At 38.1% G+C, this 17888-nt stretch overlaps 1 protein-coding gene across 2 annotated transcripts in view; it reads right to left on the bottom strand.

Moving 5' to 3' along the window:
• Positions 1–17888, bottom strand: part of TPK1 (thiamin pyrophosphokinase 1) — a 310310-nt gene that overhangs the window by 157666 nt on the left and 134756 nt on the right. For both annotated transcript variants that reach the window (XM_084212076.1, XM_084212077.1), the window contains one exon: positions 7924–7996. In XM_084212076.1, the coding sequence (XP_084068202.1) occupies positions 7924–7996 (73 nt within the window). The remainder of the gene's footprint in view (positions 1–7923; positions 7997–17888) is intronic.

Below are 17888 nucleotides of genomic sequence, written 5' to 3'. Positions count from 1 at the left end.
CAAAAAACAGCACCGCCCCAAAAAAAACCCTGAAAACCAAAGAAAACCACCAAAACCAACCACTCTGCACTCCTTTCTAATAAACTGAAAACCTTACTTTTAGATTAAAAAAATATGGTGTCCATGCGTGTGTGCTTATTTTATCCCAGTCACTTCTTCCCAACTGTAAAAAAGTGACAGCAGATTTGATTTGTTGATGTGCCTGGGAATTTTTTCTATTTCTATCCAGTTCTGTTTCCTGCTCTCTGCTCCTACCTTTATTTTTCTCTCTTAAAATGCTTACCTTCTCCTAACTTTTTAAAGAGTCTGGTTTTTTCCTCAGTTTTCATTGCTCATTTTCCTCTCCCCAACATTATTTTTCTTTCTTAACTCATGTCATCACATAGGGGACTGTTTCCATTTCTAATTATAACTCCAAATCTATTTCACTTACAGAACTTTTTATCAAAGACCGTCATAGCTTCTTCAAGGGAAGGGAATCCAACAGCACACCAGAATGCAAACTCACTTAGTCTTAAGACTGGCCAGATTTCAGCTGATTTTCCTGCACATCAGCTTATCAAAGCTTCATCCAAGAGCTGTTTACTGGACTCTGCTGAGCGCTCAAGGAAAACAGGAGAATTGAAGCAGACAAACAGAGCTTCAAATGAGCTTGCTGATGACAGGGAAAACAGCAAGGGTCCAAAAGTATATTGCAGTCAGAAAAATAAAAGGAGAAAGTACCACGAAAGGTAAGTATGAGAAATACTCCAATTTGCAGAAATTTCCCTGCCAGCTGTAATTACAGCTGCCAGAACTGAAGTTCTTTCCTTCCCCTCCACCCCCTGTAATGGTATTTCTCTGCCACTAATATCTTCTTTCAAAAATTACATCTTAATTAAGTTTCCTCCTGGTATGTCTGAATGTAACTTTTACCATCTTGCACTGAGTGCAGCTATAAAACAGACCTCGTATTTTGCATGTTTTTGACCAACTCAAAATTCAATTAGTAAACATAACTATCTGTGCTCCATTACCTGCACTTGAATTTTCCTGTTGGACTCCACCTCTGTCTTCATTTGTAAATAACCTTAAACTTCCATGGCTTGGTGAACTAACACAGGTAAGTGCAAATTTGGCAGCTTTAGGTCACTCTTTGTCTCACTGTAAAGCTACAAAGCACTTCTCTACTTGGACAATACACATAATTTTCTTTCTTTTCCATTTGGTGGCTGGTAGAGCACTCATCATCTGTGCGAACACAACCAGAACAAATCCAACCTTATTCCAGCTGGACTGTCATCCTTGAGGTATAGTAACTGTATTTCTGTATGTGAAGTACAAGAACACTTGGGCAACCTCATGGAAAGGTAAGACTTGCCACCCCTGGGTCATGTGTCCCAATTTATGGGGCTTTTTAAGTTCATAGTTGCAGCAAAGATGAAGAAGCAAAGGCTATGGTGGCCTTGGTGAATCTGCCTCTGGAGTCTGGGGGTGAGGGAGAATGATCCTGAGTAGCCCACACTCCTTTTAAAGCAAGGGAACTCACTCTCCACCACACTTACTACAGGTCCCTCAAAGCATGTCAGAAGCATTCCTCCTCATCTTCCTCCTCCTCCAGCCCACCCCCAAACCTTCCTACTTCAAAATGAGCAACAGATTGCATCGTTTCACTCTGCTCCTGAAATGAGAGCTGACTGCTCTTTGACAAGATGCACAATGGCATCATTTGCACAGGCTGACAAGCTGCTTCTAAAAATACCTAAAAATGGGAACATCAGGATTTTGGGCATCGCTTTTCTGGGTTAATGATCACGTTTGAGTACCTGTGTCTGGCCAGACTTGTGCTTTGGCTGGCTCATGAGCTGCCACACAACAGAGTGAAGCTCAGAAATCCCACAGGACATTTGGGCCCAACTTGAGCTTGCAGCAACATTTGATGAGCTATGAGGTTGTGGGTTCTGCAGCTTTGCTGGAGTCTGGTCTAATTAGGAGTCCATAAGCAAGGGCACTGAGCCCTGTGCTCTGGGAACAATTTTCTCTTAAATTCTCTAAAAAAAAATAAAAAAAATAGATGTATAAATCCCATTTACATCTAAAATGACCTGTAATCTGAGTCTTCAGCCTCTAGTACCATATCAAAGTTGTCTCTTTTGTGTGAAGAGGCTTAATCACAAAATAACTGCTCAATTTCCTTCTCCAGATTAAGCTGTCATTGTTTAAAGTACCTTTTTTATTCCTTGCACTGAAAATGAAGTTCATTCAATGCATTTCTATTTTTTAAACTTTTCTGTTATTTTCTCCATCACAGGCTGACAGATCAGAGTAATGACTTCTTTCAGAGATTAACACCAGATTAAATTTTTTAAAACTCTTGAAAGTAACTCAAATGTCTAATGCAATATAGATCCTACCCTTTCCCTTCCTCGGGCCATAACCAAGGGAAGGGAGAAATAAATCTTATACTGCAACATAATATTAAACTGAAATTGGATGCAAGACTAAAATACCACCACCATCATTTTTGTTATATGGTGCACTGTTTTCTTCCATATTCTACTGTCAAGCAGTTGAACTCCAGCTGAAGCACTTACAAGAAGAAAGCAAGCAACTTGTAATGAGGAAATGATTGTCATTTCAAACCTAAGCAAAAGAAAGACAAACCATCTCAAATAAAAGTTTGATCTCTTAATTTCTATATACTGTATCCAAAAACTAAATTACAAGCTGCAAAATACTGCAAAGGAAAATAGAGTAATACTTTTTTTAAGGAGTGAGAACTTGGCCAAATTAAATTCTCAAATCTCCTGTGTAAATTAGACTCAGGCTCTAATAAACATATATAGTAGCTCTCAATAACCTCAAAACTATGAGAAGCTCACTGATATTACATCTTACAACAGAAGTAGGACTTAGATATTTCTTCAGGTTCAAAAGGAGCGATGTGAAGCTCAGCTAGAAAGAGCATACATTACTTAGAAAGATGCAGGCCTGCATAATTGAATTTATTTTGACTTCCCCACCCACTCCTCCCAAATCTCATCTGCATTTAAACAGATACAGCTTTTTGTAAGCTGCTACCTTAGCAAAAGCATAAAGAGTGATCTAGAACTGGACAGATATTTTTGGAGATTGTTTTTTAAAGGCACATAAAGAACAGCTCAGTGCAAGCTGAGAGTCCTGAAATCCTTTGCTAAAAGAAATATTCTTTTCAACAGGACTTTCCAGACATTTTATGTATATTAACTCAGCAGGACATAAAATATCTGTACAAGCTGTACTTAATTTTCAGCTGTAAATTTGATGGCATATGCCATATTTCACTGGCTTAGTTGTGCACACACCCCTACATACCCAAGGGAATGCTAGACACTAGGGACAATCATTCCAATACAAGCAGAACTGCACTGAAAAGGTGGTTGATGTATATTTGTCCACTCTTTAGCACAATACAAGAATTCAGGATGCTCAAATATAACTATGAAAATGTAAAGCTCAGAGCCAAAAAAGCATCCAAAAGACAGAATTTTCTTAACTGCAAACAAACTAGGGAACACATTGCCAAGGGGGTTTATTTGTTTGGTTTTTTTTGGGGTTTTTTTTTGTTTGTTTGTTTGTTTTGGTTTGGTTTTTTTTTTTTGGGTGGTTTTTTTTTTTTTGGGTGGATACTTGCATTCTCATGAATGTAGTGTGAAGAAAAGGGAGTAGACTAATTTTGGGGAAATTTAAAGCAATCTATGAAGCTATTAAACACAAAGACGTAGGAAATCTTTAGGCAATACATTAGAGCATGATGAAAAACTGTACCAAAGTAGCCCCACTGTGCATACTTTTGCTTTCAACAGTTATCTGTTCTGGCCCAGCTGAATGAACCTTTGATCTGACCTAGTGTGACTGTCTGTCATGTTCACCTTTACAAAAATGGCACCAAGCACAGAATCCCGTACAAATTTATGACATATCTGGAACATTGAGATATTGTTACTTTCATTTAGCATGAATAAGAAATCCACATAACCAGACTCACCTAGACAAGTCACTTGAAAACACAATCTTGACAAGACCTCTGACATACTATTCAAGAATGGAACCATTTGTGAAGGCTCCTGTTGAATAATTGCATGACTAAGGCATCCAGAAAGCTTCCAGTCTAAAATCCTAAATTGCATAGACAGTAATATACAGTTTGAACTATTAATAGCAGGACCATACCAGATTTACAAATAATTTTGATTTGATGGACCTCTATCGATATTAAGACACTAAGACTCTTTCAATAAATGAAGTGTATGTCAGTAGAAAAAAACTACCACTTGGATCTAAGTCCAGGTGGCACTAGGCACACTCAACACATCAGAAGTGGAGCTGAGGTAGTCACTTTTTGTGCTTGTCAAAGACGTCATCAGCAGAACATATAAACCAAGGGATTGCTTGGAAGCTTAAGTAGTGAATGGCAAGCAGAAGTAACCAATACAACAGTAAGACTGAATTGTTTCAGATCCACTTGCACAAATTTTAGAGTTCCTTCTAAAACCTTAAAACATTTCACAAAGGAACCAGGCCCTAAAATAAACTATGTTTTTCTTTGATAACTGTTCAGTCCAACAAGAATGCTGTAAATGAGTCAAGCATTTTAATATCTCAAGTCTCATCCTGTATTAAAAATTTGTACTAGAAAAAAATGTAACATTCACGGATAAAAGATAAATTGAAATAGACACATAAAAACTTAATGGCTTTCTTTGTTTTAAATTATAGTAATATAACTCAGGCAAATGAATTAACACTGTGATTTCATAAAATTATTAAAACGTTTGGCCTTGGAAAGCAAGCAGGAAACATGGACTAAAATGTGCAGTTTATCCAGAAAGTATAGAAGTCAGAGAGACATAAAAACACTACATCAGTGTTACCAATGCATTTTGTAAATCTAATTATAGGTGCATCATCATAGAACAAAAAATACAATACACACCCTACCTTTTTACAGCCCTGATAACCATTAGCCCTGGAAATGAAAATAGGAAAGAGAAAGTGCTACAGCTGCAGAACTGCCTGCAAAAATAAGCAGCTCTACTGGACTTGAAAAGAAAAAAGAATAGGAAAAGAAGTGGATTTGTAAATAAATTCACAGCATTTAATTACAGATCTGAAGTAGAGCCTGTTAAGTCTGCAGCACCCTTCAAGGCACACGAAGTTTGCTTGGTGGGAAAGCCAAGCTGGATTTTTAATAAATAGCATAGCCTGGATTTCAAAGAACATTGGATTCAACCTGCGGCTTCTTGGCATAAGTACAGATTTGGTGTAATTTCAGATAATGTCTTTGGACTTATAACTTCAGAAACAGAACCTTGTTTGAGGCATAACAATACAAATGGCTGCTTTAACTTCAAAGCAATGTTTAAAAGGTTTCAAATAACAGAAACATTCAGCTAAAGCAAGAAAAGGATGAAACTCCAATGACAGAAATATCACCACAAATCCCCCCTGCTTTGTGCAGTGTCATTTCCAATGCACTTCAGACTATACAGAGAAAGAATGCCAGTGCATCTATTATGGGATCACATGAACATGCATATTTATCATGAAAGTTCAAAACCTCTTTTCAATTTCTATTTTTAAAATGACAGAAAATACACAGAATAAAGAACTCTAAACTGCTATTCTTTATCCTTCACTTATAGTGCAATATGATTTTAAAAAGAAATTTTAAATATGACATTTAATTTTCAGTTGTGGTGCAGTTTTATCCAGTTTTTACATTATTTAACTCTAAGAAATAGGGGGAAATAATCTCTAATATTTTAATAAATTTTAATAGAAGACTACAAGTATATTGTTGACAAGCCAATGAGGCAAAACCAAGACCGCAGAAAATAAAAAGTAAAGCTGAATAACCTCTGACACATGCTTACTTATTCTCTCCCAAAAGGAATGCCTAACTCCTCACTTACACATCCCACTCAGAAGTCTGGTACACAATTACTTTCCAAAACAGAACTTTTGCCTTTAGGTCTCTTCACTGTGGCATATGACTCCTAACAGAGATAAAACGGATTTATTTGTTTCATGCTTATGAACTTTGTTTAAATAAGGTTCCCCAATACAATAGTGATTGTCCTCCTAAAGGGAAAATGCAAACACTTGTCTTGTAATCCCTGCTCAAATAAAAACACCAGAGCAACTGGTTTAAATATGGCCCATTCAGTAAAACCCCTTGGCTTTGGAATCTGTATGTGATGTCTTCCTGCAGTGACAAAAATCTCCTTGCTTTCATCACTTCAATGAGGTAGAAAACTTTCCAAGTCCAGCAGCAACATTCTGGCATGAAGCTGGTGTGATGAAGAGTCAGGATGTTGCTGTGTCGTGATGATGACACAACTGCTACGGACAACTCTTCCCACAGCCATTAGTTTCATGCACTGAGTTTAACACACCCCACTACTTACCCAGCACTACACTGGGCTGTCTTTGACACAAACCCTTGCACATGATTATGTTTTATAGCTCAGCAGTTAACATCCATAAGCTTTACTACGAAAAACTAACTCTTAAGCAGTGGCAGGATATCTTCAGATAGGCAGAAAATGTCATAATGCATTAATTTCTGCCAATATAGGTACCTTTTATAAAATGATAAACAAACAATTGATAAAAGAGAATACTTGAAACAATACAGTAATATTATCTAATGATAGTGGCTTACTTTGGGTTCTGGGTGTAATCTGCACATGGGTAAGGAAGGACGGTATGGGAAGCAACCCTAATTGACAACATGATGCTTCCCTAAAGTCAATGGTGCTACACTGATCTATTCACCTGAAGGTCTCCCACAGCCTGTTTTAAGCAGTGCTAATATATTTTGGGTCACTGTAATTTAGATTCCTGAGCATTTTTCTTGAGTGGTTCTTTTAGAGAAGAACAGTCATCACCCATTTCTCCATCCTAAAAAATGGGGTAGAACATGGAAATAAAACCCCACAGTGCCCAGGGAGGGAATATAACCCTACTCTACACACTCCTCTAACCCTCCCCCCACAGTTTGAAACATTTTGTTCTAATCATTTGATCCCAAGTCCATCAGGGAAGATTTTAGGCAAATTTCATTCTTATACATGAATCAGCAGCAGACTAAGTCAACTACTTCAGAAGGATCAAACACTCCTCTTGCAAGTGCAGCCTGCTACAAAGGTAAGCTAGCCTGTCAAGGCAATCTCTGAATTTGGAGAAGCCTGCTGTCCAGATGCTAGGGTGAAGAACTGTGCTCATCACAAAAGCCTAAACAGGTAGGCAGGAGAAGTGTTAAAGAGTAGGTAAGACAGAACTTTGAGCCTTAAGACCTGAGAAAAATGAGTTTATATTTATGCTGCTCCCTGGAAATAAATTAACACATGCAGGAATTTATCCAATAACTCATTAATGAGGGCACTCCAGCAGTGTAGCAGAAGTAGTTGACTGTAATTCAGTGCTTCAGTGGGTGAGGAAAGAGACAAATTTCTCCATCTGTAGCTTTCCTCTAAAAAGGTAAAGTCATATCCTACAAATAGCACACCGAGAAACTCTCTCTAGAAAGTATGTGGATAATCACCAGGTGGGAATCATGGTAAATTAATCTTTATTTCTCTGCAGCTCACCATGCAAAAGAAGTCACTGATTTTTCAGGAAGTTTTATCCTAGTTTCTAGATGCTGTAATCTCTACCACCACATGATCTATTTCATCACCTGATACTATGAAAACTCCCCCAGGATTCTGGCAGTACTGCACCTCCTGTGTTTATTTTAGTACAGTACCACAAAGCACAACTTCTGAGCTTCTCAGGTGTTTACAACTGAAGCCTCAAAGGAAGCAACGAAGCCAGAATCACTTCATGACCAACTGGAGCACTAACGGCTTGGATCTTACAATGCTCTATCACAGAAAAACTCAAAGGGATTTAATTTACCTTGACCTTGTAGTACTCCTTGACTTCAGGCTGAATGGAATCAAAATCACCACTGATGTAATCAGGCAAGAAGCTGAAAGGAAAGCAATGAGCAGTGAAATGAAAAATTAATCCATCTTACTATATTTAATATTTATTTTCTCAAGAGTACTATGGGCTACAAGCATTAATCTTCATAAAGGAATTTGAGTTCCTTAAAGGCATGTTCAAACAAGTTGATGCGAGGTGATACAAAAAAAGGTAACAAACAAAATGTAAAACTGATAAATCTATTGTCCCTTTGCTGAGGGAGCTGCACATTACGTGGATGCTTATATGCCTCTCTGGGTCAGTAAGACTTGTATTTGCCTGGTCCTAGAAAGACAACTTTCAAATATCTTTCAAAAGTATCATTCAGTCAGCAAAGTGTTTGAAATAGCATATCTGAGTGCTGTATATCAAGCCTCAGAGGATATCATTTGTCAGAAGATGATGATGATGATGCTTCTTGGACAGCTGGTATGCCATAAATGTTTCAAGGATTTGTATTTTAGTTTTTAGTGATGTCATCTTGTTTCCACTCTTCTGGATTATTAAAAATATTCCCAAAATATGAAGGCAAATGCTCACATTTTTAACTCACATGAACCCCTAACCATCATTTGTATAGTAATATTGCTGCAAAGCACATAGAAATAATTTTGTAATATTTATCTTATCTTGCCACATGTAGCTTTTTAATTGCAGAAGACTTAAAAATATTTTTTGCATAAATTCATGTCCAATTCCTAATGAAACTTCCCCTGTGCTATAGAAAGAACAGTGTAAGAACATCTTTTGAAAGAATATCAATGCCCTCCCAAAACACTCAACACAGCTTTCCATCTTGCACAATTTCTTGAGTTTTATGAAGGAGCTGACAGGTGAGAGAGTGTTTTCACTATTTCAAAAGATAAGGCTGCACTGAGTTCTGAAAGTAAAGCTGTGATTTCAGTTAACTCCATGGCTACCATACTTTACAAGGGGGATGACAGTTCATCAGCAAATTAGTTTCCAGTTTAAACTGTGTTACAAGGAATTGAGCAGAGTATATTGGGACATATTTTTTCTGCCACATGATTTCAGAAGAATGCTTCAGGGTGTAGAAACTCCTCATATCAGTAAAACTTATAAGAATCTCATGTTCTGTGTCCGTGCAGAGATTTCAGTAAAGACACGTGGTCACTGGCAACCGTTTTCTTTGAAAACTGAAAGCTGCTGCAGTAGAAGCTGGTACGTACAGGTGCTGTGAGTTAGGTCATGGGCAGCTATGGCATTTCAAATTCCCTGCTCTCCAACATGACTAAGGTTGGTATAAAAGGATATGTTCTAAAAATAATCCCTCCAGAAGTGGTGGTCCCACACTCACTGCAGTGAGAAGGGCAGTCCCTGCTGCACTGGGTTTGACTGAGGACACAGGAATCAAGTCGGAGAAATGCAAATGCTCTGTTTTGTATGCCTCCATCTGTATGGTTCAAAACTAAACAGAAAATTAGGTTTGCTCCTTCATTGTAAAGACTAACCTTTTCAATGTACAAAAAAATACCACATTTTCAAAAGTTAAATAGTTTTTTTTTACCTTTCCGTAAGTTCCCTAATGAAATATTTACTGAATACAACAAGCCTGAAGACTTGCAGGTATTCTCTTCCGATTTTTTATTTTAGAATTATTTCTTCCTGAATGAAACAGAGCCATTAAAAGTCATAAAAACTCACTCTAGGCATTTCAGTGGTGGCCCTGAATGTAAGCCTTGGAGGTGTTCCAGCAGGTTGGGCAGGAAGAACAGCAGCCAGTTGTCATGGAATGCCAGCAGCTTGGTATGACATCCACTGTGATGAAAATGCTGTTTATCTTACTGAAATGCCATATATAAATCCAAAAGTGTCTTTTTTTTCTTCCCCCCCCCCCCCCCTGCAGCAGCTACAAATCACAGTGCTTTTAGATAATCAACTATTTCTCCTTAATGCTTCAAGAGATACAAGTGGGAGAAAAACTAGCCAAAAAGAAAAAAAGCATCTTCTAAAAATCAAGTGCTCATTCACAGCTTTTGTTCTCATCCAAAGTGAAACAATTTCCAATCAAAAGCTCGTTTGAAGTTTTCCAAGCAGACGGAACAGGCATTTTAGTTGCACCTTCCATGAGCTCTGCTGGGGCTCCTGCCTGTGCTTCCTGAACACGTCTCGTCTGCCAGGAAGCTCTAGGTCCATTTTCAACATAGCCTCTCTAAATCACTCACTTGGAGCAACCACAAAACCAGAAGTGACTGAAGGGAATAAGGAATTATGACTGAGGACTTCAAAATTTCAAGATGTCTAAGCCTCCCATTAATGATCATGAAGAGAAGAATTCCTCCTTCTTTTCTTCTTCCCTTTTAGAAACACCAGAAACAAGGAAAGTTCAGAAAGTCACGCCTGATGAATTAAAAAAAAAATTATTAAATCTCAACTCCGCTGTCTGCCTCACAGACATGAAAAAATGTTGGCTTTATCTTCAGAGGGAGGATGGCTGCTCTTTGTAGCTCATTGACTATGCAAACCAGCAAAAGTGTGGAAGAGGTTTTACAGCAACTTTTGTGAGCCAGAGAGAAGTTTGATAAGAGGATTCATGTTTACCCTGAAAGTATTCTTTACCAAGGTCGTTGACATAGAAACCAAGAAAGAAAGAAGGATAAATAAGAGAAACATGCAACTGCCTATTCCAATACGCACTTTGTCTCCCGTGACCAATGGGTAAAGTGCAAACTTATGAGTTTTGTCAGAATGTATAAAAAGCATGTATGCTATAATAAAACCAGGTTTGAAGCCCTCTGAAAAGAGTGTGTTGCTTTGTATTGTCTCTGTCTCAACTATGACACAAAAGTAAGCCAATGTTCAGTATAGAGTCAAAGGCTGCATTTGACACAGTCCTTTTTGAGTTCTGTGGAACAAATTTCTTGATCCAGGTGAGCAGATTTGAGTCAAAGCTCTTTCCAACAAACACAAGTGAACAAAGCTCATTGTGTGAAGAATTCTTCTTGACTGACTAACCTCAAAGATCAGCACTGATATAGAAATAGGGGAAATAGCTGAGAGAGAGTTCTATGGAAAAAAACTTCACACTAAAGTAACTCAAGAATATTTTGTAATTATTTGGTTTCATTTGTTGGCTTTCATATAGTTTTGTATTTACTCCTGAGTAGAGACTCTGGTGCAGGAGAACAGGCTCAGGAGAATCACGCATCAAGCTTACTTCTATTTGAGTGGAAGAAATGATGTCAGGAGAAAAGTAACAAGAAAAGCATCTCCATAAAAGTTAAAAAGGCTGCCCTTATTTAAAGTACAGATTAAAACCGGGTATTGTATTAGTCTAACCCATGTTTTCCTGCCCTCTGAACTAAAATTAATGAATAATTCTTATTCTGATGCATAACTGTATTGAAGATTACATATTTCAGTGACATATCTGACATACATCCTTTAGTGAAGGAGTTTAACTTATTGCCCGTGATGGCAAAATATGTCTTTAATTCCTAGTGCAATTTAAAATTTTAATTTCTAAACAGTCTACTGCATTTCAGAACCATATTTTATCAGTCTCATTAGCTATTAATTACCACTATGCATATAAGGTCATGGCCAGCTCAGCTGGCTTGATTTTCTGCTGCTTTATATTGACATTTATCAGGAGTGAGCCAAATCCTTAATCCTAATGTGACTGAAAGTACAAAATTCATGTGAGATCAGCCCAGTCTACAAAGTCTTTTCTTGAGCTGTCAAGAAGCATAACACAAGGCACTGGGCAGCAAAAACTCTTCAGAGGTTTGGGCCAACTGGAGTTTTTCCTCACTCTTTTCAATCTCTCTTGTTTTTTCTGTGTGTTGAGGGGTTTATTTTGTTTGGATTTAGGTGTGTGCTTTCTGCTGTTCTTTGGACTTGCCTTTTTTGTTTCCTCATCAGGGTATTTTAGAATCATACTGCATCCAAATGAGTATGGAGTCACGAGGGCCAGGATTACTTTCAGATAAAGACCCAAAGGCACTTCCATACCAGAGTGCTTATCTTTTATCTAACTTCTTTTTTTTACATAAAACCCCCATAGTTTCCACACGAAACCTTTAAAAGCTTAGCTAGCTTAGGAAGGAAAAACAGGGGGGGAAAAAGGAGAGATTCCAGCAAGTTTGACATAGTTTCCATTTACCCCAATAAATTTTTAGTCACCAGTACCATAAAGCAGCAACTGATTTTTATCATAGACAGATTACAAAATAAAAAAAAGCTATTATACTGTGAGGTTCTGCAAACAAGCACAACTGTGCCTTTTTCCTCCAAGTAATACATCTAACAGACACAGAAATATTGTTTTTAAATATTCAGCACTAATGAACACTAACATTTAGCATATTTCACACCAGTGTTAAATTTAAAACATCAGAATATTTGCTTCTTTATTCACTCACTTTAAGAATTCAGTGTGAAGTGTAAAATATGCGTTTTCACACAGTTATGAAAAAGAAAAAAAACCCCACAAAAACCCACACAAAACCATCACACTGTAGCAGTTTATACTAAAAAACCCATGCTGCCTTCTTAAATAAAATGCTTGGGCATAACTGCTCAGCTCTATCATTAATTCAAAGTTACAGTTTCCTAGTACTATTGACTTTTCTTGTGATGCAGCTCCTTTAGCACATAATTGCATGCAATTAACCTTTTTTAAACAAATGTTAACATCAGAGACATGAGCATTTAAAGGCAGTATCTGCACACCCTTTTATTCCTCCAGCTACAGCACAGAAAATAATCCCATGCAGGCAAGCTGTATCATCTGAGGGCACAGAGTGGGTTCCCTTTTTCTTCACTTCTAAAAATAAATTTGAAAATTAGTGTCTTTTACCCTGGACTGATAGGCACACACAAGCTACATCCCTGTGGAATAAAAACCAGTGAGGATAAAATGCTGCAGACTGAACATGAAGCAAAGTCAGCTCTGATTTTTGTAAGCATCTAGTACGTGGGAATACAGAAGATAAAACTCTCTAGCACTACTTTGTGATAAGCATTAAAATCACAATTTAACAAAAAAAAAAAAAAAAACCAGAACCAACAAATAAAAGTTAATGGTCAGAACTCTCTATTTGCTAACTGTTAAGGCGCACTTTCAGCTTGCTCTCCTGATGTCCTGACAGAAAGAGTAAGTGAGGGCTGTTCTCATCAGTAAGGTGTTAAGTCTGTTTAAATCTGTCAGAAGTATACTGTTATCTGCTGCGAAGATCAAAGTGACTTTTTGACTCTCAGAGACGTACAGCACAAGCAAGTGCCTTTTATATATTGTCTCAGAGCAGCATATTTGGATGCTCCAAGTAGCTGCACAGAGGTGAGTTCCTGGGTAAAGGAGAAATGTCAGATGGTGAGATATATTCAGAGTTAATGTCTATTCAACCTATAAATACCTTCCTGAATTACCTGCAAGGTTACCAGAGAAAGGGTCACACCTGCAGCTCAGAAGCCCAACGCTAAAATACCAATACAATTAATGAATTCAAACTGACCATAGAAAAGAACTTTGGTTTGATTGATCTTGAATAGATGACACAAATGATTCCATAACTTATTATTATCATGAGGCTTTAAAAAACAGCTAAACCCCAGTCCTTAGCTTGTCCACTCTCTGCTTCCCAAACAAGACTCTCTTGAAGACAGTCTGGCTTTTTTTGACTCCACGTTCCCATCACTGCTCTTTCGATCCCCAAAACCTCCCTTATCACTATACAATGTTTGTAGTAGGGCGGCACTGACAATGATGTGCTAGTTCTGGATAAATTTGGAGAGAAAAAACAACATCAACAAAAAAACCCCAACTGTTTCCCACACCTTCTTCAAACGCCTTAATAAATCCTAATGTTCATTATGCAATTGCTTCACAAAACAATTCCTAAACAGAACACCTCAATAAACCCAGATGTGATTTAATAAGACTTAAGAAAAAAAAAATTAGAAAAAAAAGGGAGGAGGTACAAGGCGAGCACTGTAAACACCAATTTAACAAAGAAAGCAGGTGTATGCCTACATCAAACTCTACACAGTTAACCTAAACTCTTTGCACAGACTGTTAGCACATCTGCATATTACAGTCAGTAAGTTATGAGGTTAAAAGTACTTGGAATATTAGGCAACCTTGAAAAACAGCCTCTTTTTTTCCCCTAACTTTTTAAGGAGCTTAGTGTTAAAGAGCATGTAAGTATTATTTCATTTGCAAACCCTACGATTTAAAGAAAAAGATAAAACTGTGTGAAGATATGAAGGCAACAATGCATTCATATCTGCTTGCCTGGTATGCAGTGTCATCTTGCAAATAATAAAAAAGTATCTAAAATAAACTGAAGAACAAATTACCTTCAGCTCAAACCGCCATGCAAAGCACACATCAGGGGGACATCTTCCAGAGGGGAGAGCCAACTTTCTCCCATTATCATTACAAATCCAAAGAAGCTTACACCCTGCCTCAAAACCTTGTCCCTGAGTGACAAAGATGAGAGTTAATGATAGCTACATCTTGCATTTCTCTTTTTAATAGTCAATATTTGAAGCTTTTCTCCAGTTGCAGTTGATACAGCATGAAAATAAATCATGCTATGAGATTTAAGAACTACTCACTTGTTTGCCATGGTGCTGAACATCCTCCTGTGTTCAGGTAAGTACATGTACTTAATGAAAAACTCAGTATGCTCAGAACAAGCAACTCCCAGGGACTGCTGCTAAGTACCTGTGGTTTTGTTTATACAACTCATAGACTGAAGTATTTCTTAAAATAAGGGATAGCTGACGGCAATACATGATCTTAGAGCAAATTAAAGCTGAAGCTATTCAGCTCAACTCAGCATTGCACAGGCTCAAGCACCATACCTTCCTGTTGGCTCCTTGGCAAAAGGAATTCAAAGAAAGGGAGCTGAGCTGTGAGTTTTCATCCTTGCACAGGGCAGCAAGGATAAAAGGATGGCTCAGGGATGCACATTAACACAGGGGCAAAAAATGTTCCAGTGCCTCAGCACGAGTCACCCACAAGCACGTGGTTTTGAATGCGAGCAAAGCACAAATACTTTTCTGGAAGTGCCAGACTCCAGTCTTCTAGGACTCAAAGCCAGAGGAAAGGGGGAAGAAGATTAGCACTGCAGCCTCTGACAGGTGAGGGCATCTGACTCACTGAGAAGATAGAGGCTGACAAGAGCCTCAAAACAGTTTTCCCTCTTCATGTCAAAGAAACAGATGGCAGAATTTGCTCAAAAAATTGAGAAAAAGCAGCCGTTACATTAAAGAAACATAAATTATTTCTTAACATTTTATTCTGTGCATGAAAAATCAAAAGGATGTGACCTAAAGCGTAGACCAGTCACAAACTACACAAACAGATTTAGAAACTAGTCTCAAAAAGATGTCACTAGAAGCCACAGCAGGCTCAGGGCTTCATGAAGTGCCACCCAAGTTAGATGTTGCTGCTACAAGGCAACAGACTTTTCCAAGACAAGATAAAAAATTCCTCTTCTTTCCCAGAAATACTAGAAACATGCATATTATAATTTTCCACCTAATCAGAGAGTTACTAACAATATCTTCAGTGTGGCTTGAGAACTGAACTATACAATTTCAAAAGTCAGTTTGAATGACTAGTATTTAAACTCTGGGTGTCCTTTCTGTGAACTTTCACACCACTAAGAACACTTAAAAGTCAAGCACACTCAAACACTAAGAAGTTACATGTGAAAGATGGTCACTGGGATTTCCCTGCTTCCATTGCTTTACTTACTCTCACTGGAGTACCTTAAGTACCTGCTGCAAGTTTAGCATCTGTTTATATACTTACAAAACCAGGGAAGGACAGCTTTGCAGGGGAGGTTGAGCTTGAAGAAGCCCTTTGCTTTTAGAAAGTAGAAACTGAAGTAAGTAGCTTGCAGCAGAAATCCTCTGGAGGCCTTTCCACATGAGGAGTCATAAGTACAATGAGAAGAGATTTATCCCCTTACTGAGCAATTTGTTTCAAGCAAACAAGAGGAAATCTGCAGGTTTTCAAAGGTCTATATCATGCTGCCTCTGTTTGGGCCTGCATTTTCTTTTCTGATTTTCACATACATATAATTTTATAGATGGATATTCTGTCTTGGGGCCACAAAAGAGACACCTCTACACTTAGCTATGAGTAGGATGCCATGAAAAATGAATTGTCATATAAACATTTGTCGTCTTAGATATCATGAGTTCTAATGTCATTATAGTGCAAGGATTTCGTATCACCAGGGCTTCATACCTCCTCGAAGTTTCTGGCAGTGCAGCTCCTCTATGCACTGACTGTCCCTGGTCCTTGCAGCAGTCATCTGACTCCTCTTTCGCCAGATCCCACCAATCCACTCTTTTATACCACTTGTTCTTGTTGGCTACTGGAGTGGCCTGTTAAGATCAGGCCTGCTTCTAATCTTTAGTAATTGGTCCAGCTGCAGCTCATTGGGGCATAAGATTACCTTCCATACCACCTTCATTTACCCATACTGTATCCCCCTACAAACATTTCTTTAAAGGACACCTACTCATAGAAAAAGTCTTCAGGAGAAAACCAGAGCATCTGATTACAACACAATTATTGAAAGGCAAAGTTAATTTTGTACAGTTATTGAACATGCTTCTTTATCCTAGGCTCTGATTGCCTGTAGAGCAGCCACTGAGCAAACCATTTTTATTTTTGGTGAAGATGTGCTTGACTACCTTAGACATATTAACAATATTCCTTCAAGTTTCAAGCCCTCACACTGATAAGGTTTATAATAATTTTCAGGGAAAAAATGCATTGAGGATCCTGAAAACACCCAGACTACACAGAGGAACAAAACCTATCACTTCATGTTTTTAGGGGTTGTGAGCCCACGTGGCAAGGAATGGAGAACAGACCCAGAACAGAACAGCTGTTTGAAGTCTGTTGTCTCTGTATGACTGAAACTGGGTAAGTCACTGGGAGGCAGAAGTTTTATTAAACCTTTTGCTGCTGACCTCTGCTGCAGCTTCTCCAGAGCTGACAGACAAGCAGGATATTCCAGCAGAGCATTAGCATTTCAAAAGGTACCTGCACCTCTTGCCTAGCACAGCACCGCAGCATTAATTAGAGAGAGCGCAGAAGATAAATGCGCATACACAATGAGACTTGGGCTCTATTTGATGCTGAGCAACCTCTACCAAAAAGCACCCTCCCTTTCATCAGATAAACTCAAGGGAGAATTCTCCCATTTCTCCACAATTTAGCTGTACAATGGATGACTGTATTTCATTTTCTGGAACCCGTGATTTAGACAGCAAGGTATTGAAAAGTTTAATAGAAATTCTTTTAAGGTTTGTACTAATTGAAAAGATGAAAGGTAGGCTTAGAGCTCTGAAGGAATTGGTGGAAAACTGTTTAGTATACCAGGGTTTCTGTCTTCAGTGGGCTGGAGCATCACAGCTCTGTAAAGCTCCTGCAGCTCCTTCTCACTTTAATCCTTGTTTTGCTCTTCTGCCTCTGTCACAGCCTCTACACAGCGAAGGTACCAGTGCCATATTTTAGTTCGCAAAGTCAGCAGGTTTACAGTTACGAATGCACGCAAGCAGTTCTCTCTTTCAAGAGATTAAAAGTGTTTCCAATGACTGTTTTCATGAGCACAGCTGCAATTAAAATACCTCTGATGAAGCTCTAATTAAAGAATAAAACCACCTTTTATAGTTACTTGACATATGGGTGAAATTAAGAAACAAAATAAAGCTGCTACTCTCATGTATCAATAAATCTGCCTTCTGATCACAGCCTGATTTACTCAATTGAAATAGTTTTTCTACCAGGTTTTATTTGCTGAAGTTTTTATAAGGGATAAAGAATGAGGGACTGACAAAATGTGTTCATCAAGGGAAAAATCAGCTCTCTTGACATTTTCTTCTGTAAAACATTTAAACTGCTG

Source organism: Fringilla coelebs (genome assembly GCF_963513975.1).
Source record: "Fringilla coelebs genome assembly, chromosome: 1".
NCBI lineage: Eukaryota > Metazoa > Chordata > Aves > Passeriformes > Fringillidae > Fringilla > Fringilla coelebs.
This window is presented reverse-complemented; position numbering and strand designations above follow the sequence as displayed.